At 33.6% G+C, this 21,261-nt stretch overlaps 2 protein-coding genes and 1 long non-coding RNA gene across 5 annotated transcripts; all 3 read left to right on the top strand.

The window, feature by feature from the left end:
• The first annotated feature begins 4,555 nt into the window (after positions 1 to 4,555).
• LOC145958864 (uncharacterized) lies at positions 4,556 to 13,236 on the top strand. Its single transcript, XR_014434410.1, has 3 exons — positions 4,556 to 5,903; positions 6,401 to 6,532; positions 12,326 to 13,236. It is a non-coding gene; the product is annotated as an uncharacterized LOC145958864 (long non-coding RNA).
• A 555-nt stretch (positions 13,237 to 13,791) lies between these two features.
• LOC109809597 (uncharacterized) lies at positions 13,792 to 17,808 on the top strand. Of its 3 annotated transcripts, XM_083077047.1 has the most exons (5): positions 13,792 to 14,190; positions 15,616 to 15,905; positions 16,758 to 16,872; positions 16,969 to 17,069; positions 17,196 to 17,808. In XM_083077047.1, exons 3-5 carry the CDS (start codon positions 16,775 to 16,777, stop codon positions 17,705 to 17,707), a joined length of 711 nt encoding a protein of 236 aa, XP_082933173.1. In that variant the 5' UTR covers positions 13,792 to 14,190; positions 15,616 to 15,905; positions 16,758 to 16,774; the 3' UTR covers positions 17,708 to 17,808. The 3 variants fall into 3 exon arrangements, with proteins under 3 accessions (XP_082933173.1, XP_020228532.1, XP_082933175.1); XM_020372943.3 differs by lacking the exon at positions 15,616 to 15,905 and having other exon boundaries at positions 13,793 to 14,190; XM_083077049.1 differs by lacking the exons at positions 13,792 to 14,190; positions 15,616 to 15,905 and adding an exon at positions 15,935 to 16,049.
• Positions 17,809 to 18,054: 246 nt separating this feature from the next.
• On the top strand, positions 18,055 to 19,100 carry LOC109809768 (uncharacterized). Its single transcript, XM_020373165.3, has one exon. The coding sequence runs from the start codon at positions 18,301 to 18,303 to the stop codon at positions 18,991 to 18,993; it is 693 nt and encodes a 230-aa protein (XP_020228754.1). The 5' UTR covers positions 18,055 to 18,300; the 3' UTR covers positions 18,994 to 19,100.
• Positions 19,101 to 21,261: the final 2,161 nt, after the last annotated feature.

Genomic DNA, 21,261 nt, shown 5'->3' with positions numbered 1-21,261 from the left:
ATCAAGGTTCGAATTTGACCTCGGATAAGTGGTTCGTGCTCGACCTCAGATTTGGAGTGATGTGTGTTTCATCAAGGTTCGAATTCGACCTCGGATAAGTGTGTTAAACATAGGCGTTTTGTAGGAAGACGGTGAAGGTAAAAGAGGGCGAATAAAAGGGTATGAGTTATTTTATTGATGGAAAAACGTGCCTCGTTAAAAACCCTCTCAGCCAAAACCCATCTTTCAGTTTTTTGGGACAAAAGACCGAGGCGGGAAAAGAGTGCACAGCTCTTTCGTACAAAGTTCAACTGAAGTAAAACTTGAGATGCCTAACATTCCAAGTTCGCGGTATAGGTTTCCCGCTGAGTTCTTCCAGTCTATACGCTCCATTTCCCAAGTCTTCTGTGACTCGGAAGGGGCCACCCCAAGTGGGTGCGAGTTTCCCCTCTGACGTGTCTTTTCTTGCTTTGCCTAGTAATCGCCATACTAGGTCACCTACTCGGAAAGAGTGAGGTTTTACTCTGGTGTTTTATCTTCGGGATGCTCAGAGCTTGCAAGCTTCCTCGTGGATTTGAGCTTCGTCTCTAAGTTCGTCCACTAAATCGAGGTCAGCTGCAAGCTCTCGGGCATTCTGTTCGTTGTTGAAAACTTGGCGTCTGTGGGATGTTTCTCCGACTTCTACTGGGATCATTGCGTCAGCTCCGTAGGTCAGCCTGTAGGGCGTCTCTTACGTGGTTGACTGAGGAGTGCAATGATACGCCCAGAGGATGCTGGGGAGTTCATCAGGCCATTGTCCTTTGGCGTTTCCTAGTCGTTTTTTGAGTTCCTTGAGGATGACCTTGTTGGTAGCTTCGGCTTGACCATTGGTCTAGGGGTGTTCCACCGAGGTCGGAAGGTGTTTTATTCCGAGTTCATGGAGGAAGTCCTCAAATTCCTGTGCGATGAATTGTCGGCCGTTGTTAGTAACGAGGGCGTGAGGGATTCCGAACCTACAGTTGTCGATCCACTTGGTGAAGTAGTCGATCGCCACCAGGAGAAACTTCAGTTGGCCTTTCGCAGGGGGGAATGGCCCGAGGATGTCTATTCCCCATTGGGAGAAAGGTCACGCCGACATCATGTGGTGGAGAGTTTCGGGCGGTTGTCGGTGTGCGTTGCCGAACTGCTGGCATTCTTTGCATTTTTGGATGTGGCTTTGGCAATCCGACTTCAGAGTGGGCCAGTAGTATCCAGCTCGGAGTACTCTGGTAGCCATTGAGCGCGCCCCGGAATGCATGCCGCATATCCCCTGGTGAATTTCCCTGATGACATAGGCTGCCTGAGACGCAGTCAAGCATTTCAGCAGTGGAGAGGAAACGCCGCGCTTGAATAACTCATCTCCGATGATGATGAACTTAGCTGATCTCATCCTTATCTTCCGAGCTTCGTCTTTGTCCTCGGGTAGGGTTCCTTCTTTCAAGTAGCCCCAGATGCCTGCCATCCATCCCAGGTCTTCGTTGTCGCTGACATTGACGACTTTGTCGCCTAAGCTGGGTGAATGCAAGGTTTCCTGGATGATGGTTCGGTGCTGTCCAGGCCTTTTGGTGCTGGCGAGCTTTGACAGGAGGTCGGCACGGGCGTTTTGTTCTCGTGGCACGTGCTTTATGGTGAATTCGTCGAAGGACGAGATCTGGTGGGACGCAGTGTGAAAGTACCGCTGCAGCAGGGTGTCCTTTGCCTGGTACGTCCCGTTGAGCTGCTCCACCATGAGTTTTGAGTCGCTGTTGCAACTCACCTTTCGAGCTCCAAGGTCGCGAGCTAGTTTTAGTCCAGCGAGAAGTGCCTCGTACTCCGCCTGGTTGTTGGTCACTTTGAAGCCAAATTTGAGGGATTGCTCCAGGGTGACTTGGTTTGGTCCTTCCAATATGATGCCTGCACCACCACCCTTAGAGTTGGAGGATCCATCCACATGTAAAGTCCATTCCTGGGGTTCCTCAGCAGAAGTAGGCGTGAGCTCGGCTACGAAGTCGGCTAGGCATTGGGCTTTCAGGGGTCCGCAACTTTCGTACTGGATGCCAAACTCAGATAATTCTACCGACCACGCAATCATCCGTCCGGCGAGCTCAGGCTTTCGCAGAATTTGCTTGATGGGATAGTTAGTTTTGACTACCACCTGGTGGCTCTGGAAGTAAGGTCGGAGACGTCGAGCTGCGGTGACAAGTGCTAGTGCCAGCTTCTCGATCATCTGATATCGCTTCTCTGCATCTTGGAGGACTCGACTGATGAAGTAGATTGGTGTCTGCGCTTTCTGGTGCTCTTGTACTATTACCGCGCTAATAGCGCCTTCTGCTACGGCCAAGTAAAGGAGGAGGTCGGTTTTGTAATCCGGTCTCTGTAAGATCGGAGGGGTTGTGAGGAAGGTTTTGAAGCTTCGGAAAGCTTCTTCGCACTGATCCGTCCACCGAAAATCTTTGGGTTTTCGTAGCAGGGTGAAGATGGGTCCTGCCTTTTTCGCGAGTCTGGGGATAAAACAGGATAATGAGACCAATCGTCCAGCTAGGCGTTGGACCTCTTTCACCGTTTGTGGGCTCTGCATGTGGATGCTCGCTTGACACTTCTCAAGGTTGGCCTCAATTCCTCTGCTGGTGATCATGAAACCGAGGAATTTGCCTCCATAGACGCCGAAGACACATTTCTCCGGGTTGAGGCGAATGTTGTGCTTTCTGACCTGGGCAAATACTTCGGCAAGGTCGGCAGCATGGTCTGTCGCCGAGGTAGTCTTGACTACCATGTCGTCGACGTAGACTTCCATGTTCCTCCCGATCTGTTGGTGAAAGACCTTATCCATCAGTCGCTGGTAGGTCGCGCCTGCGTTTTTTAGGCCGAAGGGCATCACCCGATAGCTGTAGTTTGCGTGGTCGGTGATGAAGGATGTATGCACTTCGTCAGGCGAGTACATCATTATCTGATTGTACCTGGAGTAGGCATCGAGGAAACTGAGGAGGGCGTGTCCGGAGGCTCCGTCAACCAACCTGTCAATGCTCGGCAAGGGGTATGAGTCTTTGGGGCATGCTTTGTTCAGATCAGTGTAGTCGACGCACATACGCCACTTCCCCGAGTTCTTCTTTACCAGGACCACGTTCGCCAGCCATGTGGTGTACCTGACCTCACGGATGAAGCCAGCATTCAGTAGTTTCTGTGTTTCGGTGATGATGGCCTCTCGCCTTTCACCGCCGACCTTCCTTTTCCTCTGGGCGACTGATTTTGCTTCCTTGTGTATTGCTAGCCTGTGGCAGATGAAATCGACATCTATGCCTGGCATGTCGGCGCTGGACCAAGCGAAGAGGTCGGCGGATTTCTGCTTCGAGTTGCTGTCGCAATTCTGGAGTCAATTGTCTGCTGATTTTTGTGGATTGCCCGGGGAGTTTCCCGATCTGGAGGTCATCGAGCTTGTCGAAGGGGCTGGGCCGTTCGTCGTGAGAGTTGGATCTTGGATCGAGATCGGTGATTTCTTCTTGATCGGTGTGAGCCACGGTGGGAGGGTCGTTCTTGCACTGCTCGCCGAATGAGGCGACTTTCAGGCTTTCGGTGTAGCATTGCCGTGCAGTCTTCTGGTTTGCCTTGACGGAGATGATCTTCCCATCATGCCCCGGGAATTTCATGGTGAGGTGTGGGGTGGACACTACTGCACCGAGTTGGTTCAAAGTCGGCCTCCCGATGATTATGTTGTAGGAGGTGTCGGCTTCCACGAGGAGGTATCGAACCATGACCTGCCTTATGGCCAGAGGTGCTCCGAAAGTCGTCAGTAGGTCCACGTAACCCCGAGTGTGAACGCTTCTTCCTGCAAAACCGACTAGGGGCTCTGTGTGAGGTTGTATGAGAGAGTGGGGGACGTCTAACCTGAGGAACGTTGGCCAATACAGGATGTCGGCCGAGCTCCCTTGGTCGATCAGTGTCTTGTGAACCTCCCAATTAGCTAGCGCCACGGCTATGACCATAGGATTATCCTGGTTGGGATTGATCCCAACATAGTCGTCGTCGGTGAAAGTGATCGTCGGCGAGCTCTGGTGCGAAGCCGAGGTGGTGAAGTGTGTGTGGTTGACGTTGCGCAGGTGTTTTTTTCGGGCCGAGCTGCTGACGCCCCCTCCTGCGAAACCTCCTGCGATCGTACTGATTATTCCCTGTAGGGGAGTTGACCTTGTTTCCTGGCTTTCCTTGGCTCGTATTGCTCCACCAGGTTAGAGTTGAGAGCCGGGGGGATGATCAGAGTGTCGCCGCTGGAGTTGAGCGTAAATCCTCTTGTTTTCCGCGCGCAGAGCCACTAGGTCAGCCTCATTAGCGGCCCGTACTGCGGCTAGGTTGGTTTCGTGTTTGGCACGCATGTTTTGTAGGTCGGTGGCATGTTGCTGCCACATCTGTTCGATCTGATCGATTAGTCTCCTCAACGCTGCTTCATTATCCATGGTGGTTGAGTGGTTTGTGTCGTCTGTTGTGCGTCTACTATGGCTTCTGGTGAAAACCATAAGCGTGGCCGATAAGAGCTATCTTGATCGGCCCCACAGTGGGCGCCAAATGTTCTTACCGGAAATCTGCTGTAGAGCTGATCCGCCAGGTAAGATCGGTGAGCCTCATTCACTGGTACGCTGGTGCTCCAAGATGGGGGTGGTACCTGCAAAAGAGACTCTGATGCTAAAGTTAGGGTTTGTATGAGTATATGTCTCGTATAAGTAATGCACGTACCTTGGTATGATTTTGGGTTGCCTTGGACCTTGGGCCTGAGATAAGATATAACATAATTAGCTAACGGATCTTGTCCGGGGCGAGATCCTCGGGAATCAGTTGTGATTCACTTAAATGCCGAGCTGACGGCACGCGGTGCACGTCCGAGGTCAGTTTGTGTTGTGGTGCCGAGCTTGGAGCTCGGCTTCGCAGTACGGATAGTACATATAAAAATATAGTTGTATTATTACCTAATTTAAATAAATTTTAACTCATATTTTTAACAATAATAGGACACTTGAAAATGCAAGATCGAGTAATATCTGTCATATTAACAACTTTCATGCAAAACAAGATATCTCCATTTTTGAGGTTGTGGTAATTTTTTTCATAACCTATAAAAATTTACATCAAATATTAAATCTCTCATATTGATACCTGACACTCTATTATTTGTTTATGCAGTTTTTTAAAGTTAAAGAAATTATGGATGATATATTTTATAATTAATTAAAATTTATTCTCGAAAGGTATGACATTATGCAATTTAATTATTAATTATTTAAAATGTTGTTTATTATTTATTGACATTTAATTTCGTTAATTTCGTTCATAATTTGCAGTGAAGCTAAAAATCGTCCTTAAGCGAAATCATTATTTGATCTTCCTATTAAAAAAAATTTATGATGGAAAAATTGCATGTGATTATTATATATATTATTTTAATCCATCATTGCAAATATAACTATGTAGAACATAAATTTTTCTTTTATATGAATTTGCCTTCTATTATGTTTTGATTATTATGCACTTCATCAATGAACAATGATTGAATTAATCAGATTATATTGTGTAAAATTATTTATACAATTATATGTCAAGAATGAATTTATTCAATTAATACGTTATTTTAAAGTTAGAGATAAAATTCATATAGAGGCACGAAGTGCCTCGGCCCCGCTAGTAGTTATAATAGTTATAGAGTATTATAGATAGTAAATGTGGTCATGCAGATATTTTGGGCCTTTAACAGTAGACACTTTTGGGCTGAGCCCAAGAGAAAACTTATACTAACACAATCCAACGGCTAGCTCAAGTTAAACATTTGTGATTAAAAAAGCGGTTACGGTCTATTTAAGTATTTATGATTAACCACCTTCCATTTCGCTCTTCTTTCCATTTTCCTTTCATCTTTTTCACCCAACACTTTGCTCCTCCAAACTCAGGTCAATTTCTAGGTTTCACTTCTTTATTTATTTTTTCATTTTAAAGTGTTTCGTTAACATGTTCAAACATTTAGCCCTTGCTATCCAATTTTTTAAAAATTAGTTTCACCTTCTCTCCTAAAAAAGCAAAGTAACGGCCTATTTCCATAAGTTTTAAGTACTTTTTTTTTTCTCTTTTGCCATTTGATTTTCACTACATGTATCACACTCTTTAAAGTTTCAAACTTGGTCATTCAATTTTTTCATTTTTACTAACATGGATTAATTAGGTTTATAATTGTTACTATGCATCCAACTACTTCCTTTTTTTTTATTTATGTTTTCTAGCTTACATTCTCTTCTATCTTTTTCTCTTTTCCTAAATTTCTTGGTAATGGTTGTGGTTATTAATATAAATTTTGATTCTAATTATTTATCAAGTGGTTCATTGTACCTTTTCTGGATTACTTTTTTTTTATTTTTATGATAAACACAAAAAGGACATGTTTATGTCGCAGAGAGCGTGGTGAAGTTGGCCTCTACGCTGAACAAGAGCATAGATCGAGCGTAACCAGATCGGATTTAGATTTGGAGGGGAAAGGTGTCGTTGTTGAGAATGGAGGCAACTTGGATCGCCATCTCATGTTTTGGTATGTCATGAGATTTTAGATTTTAGGTTTTAATGTTAATTTCTTAGGTCTATAACTGTTGTCACGCAAGTGTTTTTACTTTTTTTTTCTTCCAAATTGTTATAGATAATGTTTTTTTTTTACATTATAATAATATTTTTTTCAAATTCAAAAACTCTTTCAAATATAATAGTGGACACATGTCACAACATGGGGCTTGAATTTTGTTTTTAAATGTTCAAATCAAAAGTGGTTACCAATTGTCCAACTGCTACGGATATTATATCACTTTTCATCCCTGGATTCAAAGCCTCCTCTTGTCCTCCTATATTATGCCTTTCTTACTTTTATTTGTTCCTTCTCTTAATTACATTTTCAATTTTTATAACATTTTGTATCCTTATCCTTTAATTTATTTTCATGTTGGCATTATGGCCAAGTTTCTTTATGTAGGACACATTGTTGATGGTTCAAAATTGTTTGATGCATTCGTAATTTTGAAAGTTTTCATCTAAACTCTTACACATTTCTTTAATTTTATATTCTTTTATTTATTAATAGTTACTGTTTTAATTCAGCAAGTTTAGGAAAAAAAAATCATGGAGCATGAGTATGATGTATTTCTTTTTTATTATGTTTGAAGTATGAAGTATTTAAAAAGTTGAAATTCTTGGCTACTTCTCCTTTTCTTCTCATAATATTTCTTGCCTTTTATTGGTTCTATTTTTTTTTTTAATTATTAGATCTTTCTCTATGTGATCTATTTTAGCAAGTTTTTCCTCTCATTTTGGTCACAAAAATATGATAATTAATTAAGCAAATTATTGTGAGAGATAATGACAATTTTTTTTATCTTTCTAGCATTTGTTTCTTAAATCTTATACAAAGAGTCACTCAACTATTTTATGTTTTCTTAACAAATTTTTGTTGTTTCTTATTATTGATAAATATCTTCACCAAATACCAACTCTTTGACAGACTTTAACGGGATAAACAATTGTATCCTCATCTATACATTTCTTTAACCATATTTCACAATTCATTTTTTTTCCGTGTAAGATATGTTTATTTCTCTATAGTAATATAATTATAAACTATATATGACATTTTACTTTTAATATGAAATATTATCAATGAATTAGTATAATAATTAAGCTAATTTTTATTTAAATAAAATATATATAGACATAAAGTGTTTTGACCTTGCTAGTTTATATTAAAATAAATAATTATGACACATCTATACATATACATATACATATATAGATATGAAAAAGTATAACCGTTTTTGTCTCCAATTTTAATGAATTATTATAACCTAAAAAAAGTTTTTATACTTCATGAATAATCACTCACGACTATTCTTAATTTTTTAATTTGTAAAAAGTTAAGAGATATAGAATGTCTCTTTTCTCTACTAGTATATTTAATATAAAAATAATTAAATAAAACTATTTTATATAATTAATAATATTTTAAATATTTTTAAAGTATGAATATACTCGAGATGAAGGTTTAATATAAACAGTGCAGCATTGGAAACTTATGCAGAGGAGATAAATGGCATCGCATATTGTTTTCAATGTGACAGTAAATCTTGCTAGCTTGCAAAATGATTTGTGGTTGAAATAAGGCAGATAAAAAAAGAAAGGATCACAAGCTATAGAAAAAATACATAAAATCTCAAAAATCTTATTCCAATATAGAAGGTTCATATCTTGAGGGTTAAATACTTTTTTTTTTCTGACACTTTGAAATCTTTTGGGAACACTATCCAAGTAGTGACTATCTTTCAAATGTCTTTAGTCCATCTGAACTCTTTTTCACTCCAAGTCTAATGGTGTGTTTAGATGAGAAATTTTACAAATTCAAGAAATTTTAAATTTTTTGTATTTGAATTACTTTAATTTTAATTTATATCATTCTTAAAATATTTTGTTTGGATAAGTCAATTCAAATTTATCAAATTTTAAATTGTTAGGTTGGATATGATAATTTGATTCCACCATGATAAAATTGATTTTAAAAATATATTTATATGTTGAGATTTTTAAATTAAATTTTATAAAAATAAATATTAGCTAATTTTTAAATATTTAATAATTTTAAAAAATAATATTAGATAATATTTAATAATTTTAAAAATATTTTTGAATATTCAATAATTAAAAACATGAAGAGATAAGAGATAAGATAAAATATATAAGTGAAATAAGAAGAAAAAAATATGAAAAATTTCAAATTCTTACTATTTTGGAAGAATTTGAAATTCTACTATTTCAAGAAATTTCACAAATACTTGAATTTCAAATTCCTTATAAATTCCTCATCTAAACAAAGTATTTCACCTCAAAGAATTTAAAATTCTTCAAATAAATGAATTATTCCGTTTAAATTTTCCATCCAAATACATTATAAAGGATTTCGATGCCCTTTTTCTTCCACGGCCAGGAAGAGAAATAGGTAGAGAATCTAAAATTGATTTTCAATTTTTTCTCAAATAAAATTGTCTAAAAATATGTGCTTAATTTCAAGATTTGAATCTTAATTTTAGATATATAATAGATTATATTAAAAAAAAAATACTTTATTAACATTAACCACACTTCGTATCAATGTTATAATTATATTAATGAAATTAAAGTATTTTGTATCTCTATATATATTTTATTTAATAAAAACATTTAAAAGTTATTGATGTTTGTTAGATGAATTGTGTTGTGATTAGTTTCCAAACTTCAAGATTTTAAAAGTAATTATTTTTTAATATTAATTTTTATTATATAAAAATAAAATCATTAAATAATATGTATATCAAATCAAATTATCATTTTATATATGCTTTAAAGGTAAAATCGTCAATATATATATATATATATATATTTATATATATATATATATATTTATATTTATATTAATTAATATATGAAAAGAATATCATTTTTAATAACTGTCTTGATTTCTAGATTATTATATTCTTTTATTTTTAAAAAATTAAAATATAATAATTTTTTATTAAATTCAAAATCTTAAAATTAATAAATTAATCATAATAGTAGATAAATTATTATATTTTTATTATTATATTATTTTTAATGGAAAAGTAAAAGATATGTGACTCTTTAATTTATTTTCAAAACTAAAGTCAGCCCAACATAAACAACAATAATATTAAAAAAAATACACAACACGCAGAACCCTGGTCGCTGCACCGTCTTCCACGAGATCCCACCGCTGCAACACAACGCTGCCACGTGCCCACCCGGCGACGATGCAACGCCGGTGACGCTTAAGGCGGCCGCGGTAGCCGCTATTTTAGAAAATCCCATTGTTTTGGTTTGAGGTTGGTGTTCGTGCTCACTGATATGTTTCTGCACACTCCTTCCTCTATCTCTCCCTGTGTTTGTTTCCACATCTATTTCAGAATGTGCAACTGAAGGTCATGGAATTTTCTTGTATATATATATATATAGAGAATAGAGTGCATACATTTGGCGGGTACCCTTGTAACTGTCGTAACGGTTTAAACTTCCTAAATCTACTCTGAAAACTCTTCACTTTTTCCCTCAATATTCATCTCTTCTCATTCCTTTCCACACCCCAATAATACCACAATTTTTTACAATCAAAGCCTTAGGGGTGTATTGAATTAGGATTTTAAAGCACTTTTTTAGTTAAAAAAAATCCTGCGGATTTTAAAAGACTTTGCAGGATTTTCATGACTTTTAAGATTTTGCAGGATTCTACAAGACTTAAAATCAGGATTTTAATGTATTCTGCAAGACTTTTAAATCAGGATTTTAATGGATTCTGTGGAATTTTGTAGAATTTTCGTGGATTTTTGACATTTGATAAGATTTCAAAAAAAATTTCATACATTCAAATTTAAAAAGAGTCAAAGACAAAAATAATAAAAAATAATAATATCTAGATAAATAATAATAATAATAATTCTCCATAATATCTTATCCTCTTAAATAGCATTCACCCACATATATATTTATAGCTATACTATTCCTCCAAGCATTAGCGTCTTTTCGCTCTTGCTTCTGTGTTTGAATAATAGGTTCAAAAGTATGATCTTCATTAACTGGTAACGTTGAAGATGAAGGTTTATCCACCACTTCAATTAGAAATTCATCAGAACGACATTCTTTACGTAAAAAATTATGTAGTGTTGCACATACTAACACAAGTTCTACTTGTGTCTTAAATAAAAATGGAGGTGCTGACTTAAAAATTGTGAACCTTGATTTAAAAATACCAAATATTTTCTCGATCACATTCCTTAAAGATGCATGACGAAGATTGAACAATTTTTTCTCATTTTCAGGGTCATTACCCTGACCTGCAAAATATTGTAGATGATATCTTACACCTCGAAATGGAGCTAAAAATTGACGTCGATTAGGAAATCTACAATCCACCAAAAAAATATTTACTTAATTACATATGCAATATATATAATATTAGTATAATAATAATAATTATTATATATAATTATTATTATTATTTAAAGAATAAGCATTTAGATATATAGAATATATATATATATATATATATATATATTATTTTAGTTATATATTATATGATAATTTTTAACAATATTTATAAATGTAAATTATTCTAACAAATATTTTAACAATATTTCCTCTTTTAAAAAATAAGCCTAAACCCTAAAAAATTAGATACTGCAATATCTTATGTTAATTTTTTTTTAAAATATAAAAAGTCCCAATTTTACAATATAAAAATAAAAAGAAAAATTCATAGTAAAAAAAATAAAATAATTGTTGAGTCGTAAAAGAAGGGGGATAAGAGTAACAAACTTAAGCGAAGGAGAGAAATTGCAGTTTTTATGCTGAGAGGGTTCTTCCCCCAACTAAGATCCATTTTCATCTCATTCTACTCACAGAAACCCTAACAAATTCATCTTATATATTATATATTGTAGAGATTATGATATCAATTTTATCTTTCACCTTTTTTTTTTCTTGACGTGTGTTATAAAAAAATTATCACTTAAAAGTTAAAATTTCAAGCATTTTTTTTTTGTGTTATATAAAGGAACAAATTCAACTACATAGAATAAAATAAAATAAAGCAAGTCAATTAAAGAGAATGAACAGAAAAATAGAGCAAATCAATGACACTATCATTTACATATCGGAGTTTCACAAAATAGGGGAATGAGATGAGAACAATACTACAATATTATATATGAGCAATGAATAATAGTGCAGTATTATTACCAGAGAAAAAATGGAGAAGATAAGAGCATAGAAAAAAAAAAGATGAAAAACTCACTTGAAAATTCTTGAAAAGTCACTTCAAACAATCCTTCAAAATCCGATGGGTTTGGATGGGATTGTTTTATGAATTTGGTATTTATAGATAACACTAGAAAGTCCTTCAAAATCCCCTTCACACAACAATCCTTTAAAATCCTTATATTTTTGAATACCAATGGATTGTTTTTAAGTTGTAAAAAATCTCAAATGAATACCAATGGATTTTAATGGACTCTTTAAAAAATCTTGAAAATCCAGATTGAATACCACTGAATTGTTTTTAAGTGACATAAAATCTTGATTGAATACCAATGGATTTTTTTACTCCAAAAAAGTCTTTTAAAATCCTATGAAATCCTAAACCAATACACCCCCCTTAAACATTGTCAATGTAAGTGCATACCCTTTATTTATTTTTATGTTACCTCTACTGTGGAATTTATTTATAATTACAAAATAATAATTTTAATGTTTTAAATCATTGACGGGTACATTTAACGGTTTATACATTGGGTACTTTCAGTTAAATAATTTCAAAATTATAAAAATGCTCGGAGGAAGGAGAAGACGAGAAATCCCAAAACGCTCTGTTTGGAAGACAAAGAAGACGAGAGGTTAGCTATACTTGCATTTGCATCATCTCACCCTCACTTCAACTTCACCAACCCTCGCTTAGGCACCAAAAGATTTTCAGATAATTAGTTTGCTACATATCAATAGAATTACTAATCTTTTCAGCTATGTTTCCATGTTCCTCATTTACAAAGTTGGCCTCTAGAATAAACTTCCATAACCCAATTTCAAAATTCTGCTAAGAGGACTAACCAAAATATATGAGAATTTTATATTGTAAAGCTTCCTAGGATAATAACCAGAATAAATAAACTGTAGAATTGTGGGGTAGTTGCCCCATTAACTTTCCAACTTTTTTTTACCGGTATGCATATATCTTTCTATATTTTAATATTGCTTCAACTTGGTGTACCAAATAAATATTGCCCTCGATTTTTTTTATTTATTGTTTAAAGCATAGTATTTAAATATTATGAAAAGATAGTTCGTTAACTCTCGTTTACCCATAATAACTCAATTTTTATAAAATTTATTATCCATATTAAAGACAATTCATGTCTCTATTAAAAATAAAAATAAAAATAAAAATAAAAATTAATATAATAAAAGTATATTGATCTAATTAATATTATGATTAATTTATTAATTTCAAGTTTTTAAATTTGATTAAAAAATATTTTTTTAATTTTTTAAAATAAAAAAATATAATGGTCAAAAAAAGTGGAGACCTCTTTATAATATTATTATATATTAGTATATATTAGTATAGATGTAATACTATACTAATACTATACTAATCTATAAAGGGGATACATTTTTCAGTAACTACCTTGGTCTCCATTTTTTTGGACCATTATATTCTTTTATTTTAAAATTTTTTAAAAATATTTTTTAATTTATACTAATCTATACTAATATATAAAGGAGATACCTTTTTCAGTAACCATCTTGGTCTACATTTTTTTAGACTATTATACCCTTTTATTTTTAAAAAATTTTAAAAAAAATTTAATCAAATTTAAGAACTTGAAACCAATAGATTAATTATAATACCAATTAGATCAATATATTTTTATTATTTTATTTTTAATAAAGGCACGAAGTGCCTTAACTTCACTAAATCTTAAATTACTTTTTCTTTTTCCACCATTATTTATTTAGCTTTTCATTATTTCACTTTTCAAAATCACTTAAAACTACTCTTACAACTATAATTACAACTATTTAAAAATTATTCATATCTTTAACAAATTACTTTCATTTTATTTTTTACATAGTTAATGATTCACTTTTATTTTACATTTGAAATATAAACTGAGTGTTTTTTTTTCCGTTAGTTATTAAATAATAAAAATAAATAATAATAATCTATAATAATATTCAATGCTGCACTGCAAATTTTATTTTCTATTTAATTAAAACGCTCCAAAGATACAAACAGGGGATGCAGTGAGTCACAGTCAGAGACACAATTTCCATCCAACAACCTCTTCCCTAACGCCGTCATAACGTTTCGTCTTTCCTTCCGCCAACTCTGAAACGGACGCCAACTTCATATTGCGCCTTCTCTTCTTAAATTTCAGATTCAATTCTGTCTTTTCTTATTTGATTAGGGCTATTTTATTTTCATTATTATAGTTTTGAATTGTTCGATGATCTTAAGATAATGCTGAGGGTTCTTGATACTTCTATTACAAATCTCTGTCTCAGTTTAATTTTTTCTTGATACAGATTGTTGGACTTGCACCTCCTCGATTTCTTTCAATCCCTTGGGCTCAAGATAATGATAGTACAAGGAAGTTTTATAATTGTGAGGTTAGTATCTTTTCTGACTAAATTAAGATTTGACCCATAAACTTTGTTATAAAATTTTTGAAATGTTTCCCCTGTTTCAAAGCAGCAACTTATTGTACTTACTCATTTTTAAATCTTGAGTGTTACAAATCCTCTAAGGTAGGTTGGTGGTGCTGTTGAAACATAATATTTATTTGTATATATAATTATTTTATATTATATATTTTTTTATGTAAGTAATCTCATCCGAAATTCTCATAGGGGTTAGTAAATGAGACATGTACTATTCTTTACCTTAATTTAAACTTTATTAAAAAATAATAATTATATATATAAAAAAAAAAAAAAAGCAATAACAACGACCAGCATCCTATAACGAAACTGGGCGCACGAAGAAGACCCACTCCGCACTAACCAAACCCGCCGCCGCTGCTAAGCCTCGCCACCGTCACACAAACCCTCCGCTGCTCCGTTGGTGTTGGCGCAACCGCAAACACCTCCGCTGCTCCGCTCTTCGCTGTCCATTAGAACACGTCTTAGAAAGTTCTTATTTTGCTGATTTCCTTATAATATTTATATATTAGTATTTATATATTAGTATAGATCTCTTTATATATTAGTATATATTAGTATAGATGTAATACTATAAAATAAAAACTGTAACTTGTAATGCATATAAAAAGAAAACCCTCTAATTTGTTGCACATTTCACTTTCCCTCTCAATTTTTCTACTTTTCACAATTCTATCTTAATACTCCTCCATTTCTAATATTTTAAGAAAGTGTAAAAGAGGAACAAACTACTTCTTTCATCTTTATTCTTTCGATCTTCAGCAGTTTAGCTATATATTTAAAGTGATTTTATTATTATTTTTTTAGGTTAGTATATTTAAAGTTTTAATTTTTATATTATTTATTTTATTTTGATTGTCAAATAAAAAATGTGTTTTTATTTTTATTTATCCATTCTTTTGTATGTTTAGGAGAAATATTATATGTGAAGATTATTATATTAATTATAATTATATTGATTTCAGTCGATATTATTAATAATTGAATCAGTTGAAAGAATTTTTTTTGCTACAAATATTATCAAGAATCGAGTATGTGAAATTATGACAAATTAATGGTTAAATGATAGTTTAATTATTTATATATAAAAATATTTTTAATAGTGTTGAAAATAAAAAAGAATGATGTAAAACATAGTATTAAAAAAAATCATCCAATACTTTGAAAATATAAAAACTCATAAAGAAGAATTATGATCTATATTTATATTTATAAAAATGTTATATTATATTTGAAATGTTTTAAATTTATGTATATAAATATTGTTTTCATGATTACATAAAATTTCTGAATTCATCATTGTATTTATATCGAGTTCATCTATTCTATATTTTTTTTGATATTATTGTATCCTTGTTTTCATTTCGTGTGGAGGTATTATGTCTAAATCCGTGCTGCTGCATAGTGAAAGAAGGAAACGAAGACTCAATAGACACGTAAATCAATGGTGTCCGTGGCGATAAAATATTGGATTTCTTTGTAAATGAACTACTAAATGCACCCTTAAAGATTTGGGGTCAACTCGGAAGCCTGCTGAAACCAACCCATAAATAATGGATGGGTTTGGATTTTCTCCTTCCGTCCTTGTGCGGAATGGGCCAGGCCTTTTCACTCGGCAGTTTCTGTTTTCAAAAAATTGTAATATTACGCATAGCAGTTACGAGGTTAAGTTCTCTCTTATGTAAACATTGCTAAATTTTCCTTTTTGAATCAATGCTCGCCAATAGCACCCTTCTCTTTCACATTTTCCTTTCTTCTATCATTCTTTGCTTACTTAACTTATCTTTATCCTCTCCATTCGCATACAGGTATTTTTTGTATCCTCTTTAACATCAGTGTCCTCTTTTCTTTTTTTAAATCCAAGAGGAACAACATTAACTTCGTTTAGTTTCAAAGTTATAGTGGACCAAGTTAGAGTTAAAGTAGAAGCAGAAGTGCAAAAGTATGTAAAATTTACCACCAAAAATAACTGTGTCCACAATTTTCTTAACACCAATTGATTTGCATTCACCCATACAGCGTTGCAAGAAGGAAGGCACCAGAACAATTAACAAAACCCAGATGATTCTATGCACCATTCTCTTTTAATGTGATCTCTATGTTATACTTATAACTCCAAACACATGTAGGTGTTTCCACTTTTGGTATGAAATACAAAGGTATTGCAAGTTGTAACCGTGCAAATATATTGTGGCAAAGTTAGATGCTTTGGTTATAATTTCTTTAAGGAGTTAAACTTTTTCTCCATTTTTTTTGTGTTCTCAAAAGGCCAGGGATCCGAATGATCCTGTAGGTAATTTGACAAAATATGGGAAATACAAAATGATATAAAATGAAACAAAAGGAAGGAAGAATCCCTTAAAGTAGTATTCCATTTTTGTAGAATTTTCCTTAAGTTTTAGAAAGAAATAAGAATACTGAATGCATTGCATTGAAATATACATCTTCTCTTTCTCTTATTTCTCCAAAGTTAAAGGAAAGGGGTTAGTAATACTTGTTCCTTGATATCTCTACAGCTCTGTGATTCTTGAAAATGGGCAACGTCCTTGAATCGTTTGCTTCTGGCTTAGGAAATGCTGTTGGCAAACTATTCAATTCTCCAATTGAGTTTCTTTCTGGAAAGTCTTGCAGGTAAGAGCATGCAGGGTTATCAATACTCTCATTACCATTGATATATGTATTTCTCAACTTTCCACTTCATGCTTGATATATGAATGTCTGTTTCAGCTCAGCATGTGGACCGACATGGGATCTCATGTGCTACATAGAACATTTTTGTGTTGCCAATCTTCTCAAGCTAGCAATGGTATTTATGCTATTGTACATTGGTGAGTTCAACTCTTTTGGTAGATGGCAACATGGTCTTATTTAGTGCTTTACTTGAACATACTCAACTTAGTCATATTTAATTTGGCACATATGAAATGGGTTACGTATGTTTTGTTTCCTTGCAGTTCTGTTATTCTTATATCTGGTGCACAAATTGGGCATATGTGGATGTCTTTGCCGGTCTTCTTGCAAAATGATTTGGGCATGTTTCTCTTCTTGTTTCCATGTTTGGGAGTATTCTTGCACTTTCTTGTGTGTTAAGCTACACCAGTTGAGGAGAAGAAGAAGAAGATTCAAAAGGGGCATGAATCAAAAGTTCTACTTAAAAAGTGGAGAAGATTACACAGATGAAAGTCTTTCATACCATTATTTTCCAACATCTATAAGACCAAGCAGGTCAATTTCGCGTAGAAGAGACTATAAAGGCTCTCACTTAAAAAGGTCTTTGCAGCCTAGACAACATCTTGCTCGAGTTGAAATTAGTAGAGATCTTAGATATAAAAATAAAAGGAATCATATTAGTGGAGATTCCAATTCCACAAGCACAGTCCATGACATCAAGGTAATCCGTACATCTAAGTTTGCAAGAAAAGGTATAAATAAAAGGAAAAGAGTTCTTCCAAGGCATAGAAGGTAGAATATTTTAGTCCTGGGTATATACACAAACCACTTTGTATTAATTCATGTTTCTGATTTGTAAGATGAAAAAGAAAAACATATTTTTGTTTTCCTTCTCAAGTTCTTATTCTTTCATAACGGGGAAAAAGGCATGTAGTAGTAAAGAAAATGACTTTGACTGCTAGCTGCACATCCAAAACACTTCTTATTGAAGTTTTCTTTTATCTACAAAGCACTTTTATTTCTTTGATCTTGATTTCCGTATCAAGAAATTGACAAATACTAATAATGTAATACATACATGTTTTGCTAAAGGATAGCTTTTATTTCTTGAAGTGATAAAGGTTAATTAAGAAGTGATAATGTTAAAGGATAGCTTCTTCTGTGAAACAAGGTATATTGCAACTTAAGGAGAATGTTTTGCTATTGCTTTGCATAAAGGTTACCTTATCTAAAAAGAAAGTCCGAAGTTTATGATCGTTATAGGCAATGCCACAGTGGGATACCTTGGAATAGACAAGAATCTTGAATGTCAGGAATCCATGACAAAGGGTTACCAGGCCATTACTTTACATTGAAGTTTGTTCATCCCCCAAAGTAATCTAAAAAACTATGGTTCTATATTTCATCAGTTCAAATACCCCAATTGCATTGTTTTGTTCTCAATCCACCAACTTCATTGGAAAACTCCTTTGTCCTTCAATGGAAGGTGAGGAGGGGAAACAGCCTTCCCAAAAAAATCCTTACGTTGAACTCGAGGAGGTTGACTTTGATTATATTCTAGCACTGAGCATGCAAGAACATGAGAAAGAGTTCACAATGCTTACAACCATTGAAAGTGCAAGTGATGAATATGCAAGTGACTCCTCTTCTGATAATGATGATGATGATCCTAACTTTTTAGAGAGCCTAGAACTTCAGTATCTTGAAGGTGAAGGAACCAATGATGATGATGATGATGATGATGAAATGGAAATGGAAGAAGATGAGATTGATCCAGACGAATTATCCTATGAAGAGTTGATGGAGTTGGGAGAGTTTGTAGGAGAAGAAACAAGAGGGTTATCAGCAAATGAAATCTCTTTGTGCTTGCACCCGTACACTTGTCAATGTGTTGAAAGCAAAAATGGCGTCGATCGTTGTGTGATTTGTCAAGTTGAATATGAAGAAGGTGAACCATTGGTGGCACTTCAATGTGAACACCCTTATCATGCAGATTGCATAAGCAAGTGGCTCCAGATTAAGAAGGTTTGTCCAATTTGTAGCAATGAAGTTTCAACTCCCAACATGGTTTCGAACCCATAGGTATTTAATTTGGATTGTAAAATTAAATATGCACATACAAATTAATGTAATCTGGATTTGCATGAAACTGTAGTTGAAAAATAAACAAAGCTAGGAAGTTTTAATTAGATCATTGCAAAGAATATCACAAAATTGTATTCCTTTGTTACCAATTCCTCTGGCTTATAGCTTTCGTCCCTGGATAGAACTTCCTATAAAATTAATCTGGCAATTCTGGAAAGCATATTATTATAGCTTGGTAGAGTAGAAATGTTTTCAATTGTAAATCCATTTAAAGAGTTTCCCCTAAAATGAAACGAAAGTATTAGTGCATACATATATTGGAACTACTTATTTGCGATTTTTTCCCCCTAAATTTCCTCGACAAGGGTCATTATTTTTTATATAAATATTCAATTTGGTTAAAAAAATAATCATTCACCTCAATTTAGTCTTTTAAAAGAAATCATCATCAAATAATCCATCAATATCACTAATGTTAAACATTTTATTCCTTCATTGATTTGAAATTTGAATTAAGATTTCCAGAGACAAATTTTGGTTCATAATTTTGTCAAGAACTAAATTAGTATAATTTTTGTGCGGGGGGGAAGTAACTGAAGAATTAAAGTTCTCATATGAATAATCTTTAGAGACTATTTGGTAACTTTCGTTTTTCAAAGATTAAATTGGAGTATTTTTATTCAGAGACCAACAGATTAAGTGTTCACTCTTATTTTTTCTAACATAAATAACTCTTATTTTGTGTGGAGTTTCCATGTGATTCATTGCACCAATTCAGGATTTTTAAAAAATAAAATAAAGAAAAGCACCGATGCTCCTTTAAGTTCAATGAAATATGAATTCGTTGTTGACAAGTAGTAAAAATGACAACTCAAAGAGATCGTAATCTGTTATTTTTCTGGATCAAGCGATCTCAAAGATTTGAAGCAGTGTCTCAATCTACAGTCAGAGTACTATCATCACTAGAATCCAAAAAAAATTGTTAAAAAAATATTGGTTTTCCATTATTATGCAACATGCATGTTCGACGGAACATGTCATGAAGAAGGAAAAGGGTTCTCTCTGTTCTTTTGGCGTCTGTCGGGCTGCAACTAGCAAAAGGCCACATATCATCACACCATGTTATCCACTCAACAATAATCAGCTTCCAATGTGAAAATGAAAAGAGATAATAATAAGATAATATTGAAAATTCTAAGCACAAGAAAGAATGAAAGAAACAGACAAAAACATAAAATAAGGTTACCCCTCAAATAATATAGTTGAAAAATGAAAAAGAAATAATAACCGCTAAAGTCGCTTCAAAGGTTACCTTAATAGGCAAATTGTAATAAACAACCAACTAACAAAGTTATCCAAGCGTGGAATAAGTGCAAGTAGTAATTACTCTGTAACAAATTGTCAATTTCTAATCACAAACGACAAAAACATAGTATTTAATATGTTAACTAGAAAACTTAAGGCGTAAGCATTGAGCATGCATGTATCATAATAGACGACTGAAATTTATAGAATAATAATTAAAAATAACCCTGTCGCTGTTAGTAATTAAACAAAAGTTTAAATTTTAGTGTTTTTTTCTGAATTTGAATTGTTCACACCATACATAGTGAGTTATTTTTGTTCGTGTATTACATGTAGGTTGGATCTAACTCATGCGATAGTGACAAATAAAACGAGTGTGGAATGGAGTGAGAAATTGAGGCTTTTTGTGACGGCTAGCATAAAATTTAGTGTGTTGTGTTTATGAAGATAATAGTAGTGGCGGCAAATAAAAGTCCAAAATTTGCCGACCCTAGCTCTTTTTCAAGTGTCAAAAAGTTTCTCATTAAATATGGAAGAAAAAGAGAAAGAAAACGTGTACAATTCATGTAGACGATACCTGTTACTGTTTTACAACTGTATCACTCTCATCAGGCCCGACCTTAGTCCTATTTCACCGTGGGCTTTTGTTGAAGAACATAAAATGTTATTTCATTCAACATTCTAGCATAGCACACTTGATTCAACCTAAGTATGTTGCATTTTCTTGCTTCCAATATATAATGTTAAGTGTGTGTTTAAATGAAATCACTAATTTTGATTCTTCTAACATAAAATTACTTATTTTGATCCTTATAAACTGAGTTAATTTTCATTTTTCTAAAATTGAAAATTCTCTACTTTTTGGTTTCAAATATTTATGTTAAAATAGATGGATAAAATTTAATTTGAGAACCTAGACTCTTTTTTTTAAAGATATCACATGTTGATATTCTTTAATTG

The sequence above is a fragment of the Cajanus cajan genome, chromosome 6, assembly GCF_000230855.2.
Source record: "Cajanus cajan strain Asha chromosome 6, NIPB_CcT2T_4, whole genome shotgun sequence".
Classification (NCBI taxonomy): Eukaryota; Viridiplantae; Streptophyta; class Magnoliopsida; order Fabales; family Fabaceae; genus Cajanus; species Cajanus cajan.
Note: the sequence above shows the minus strand (reverse complement) of the source record. Positions and strands in the feature narration are given on the sequence as shown.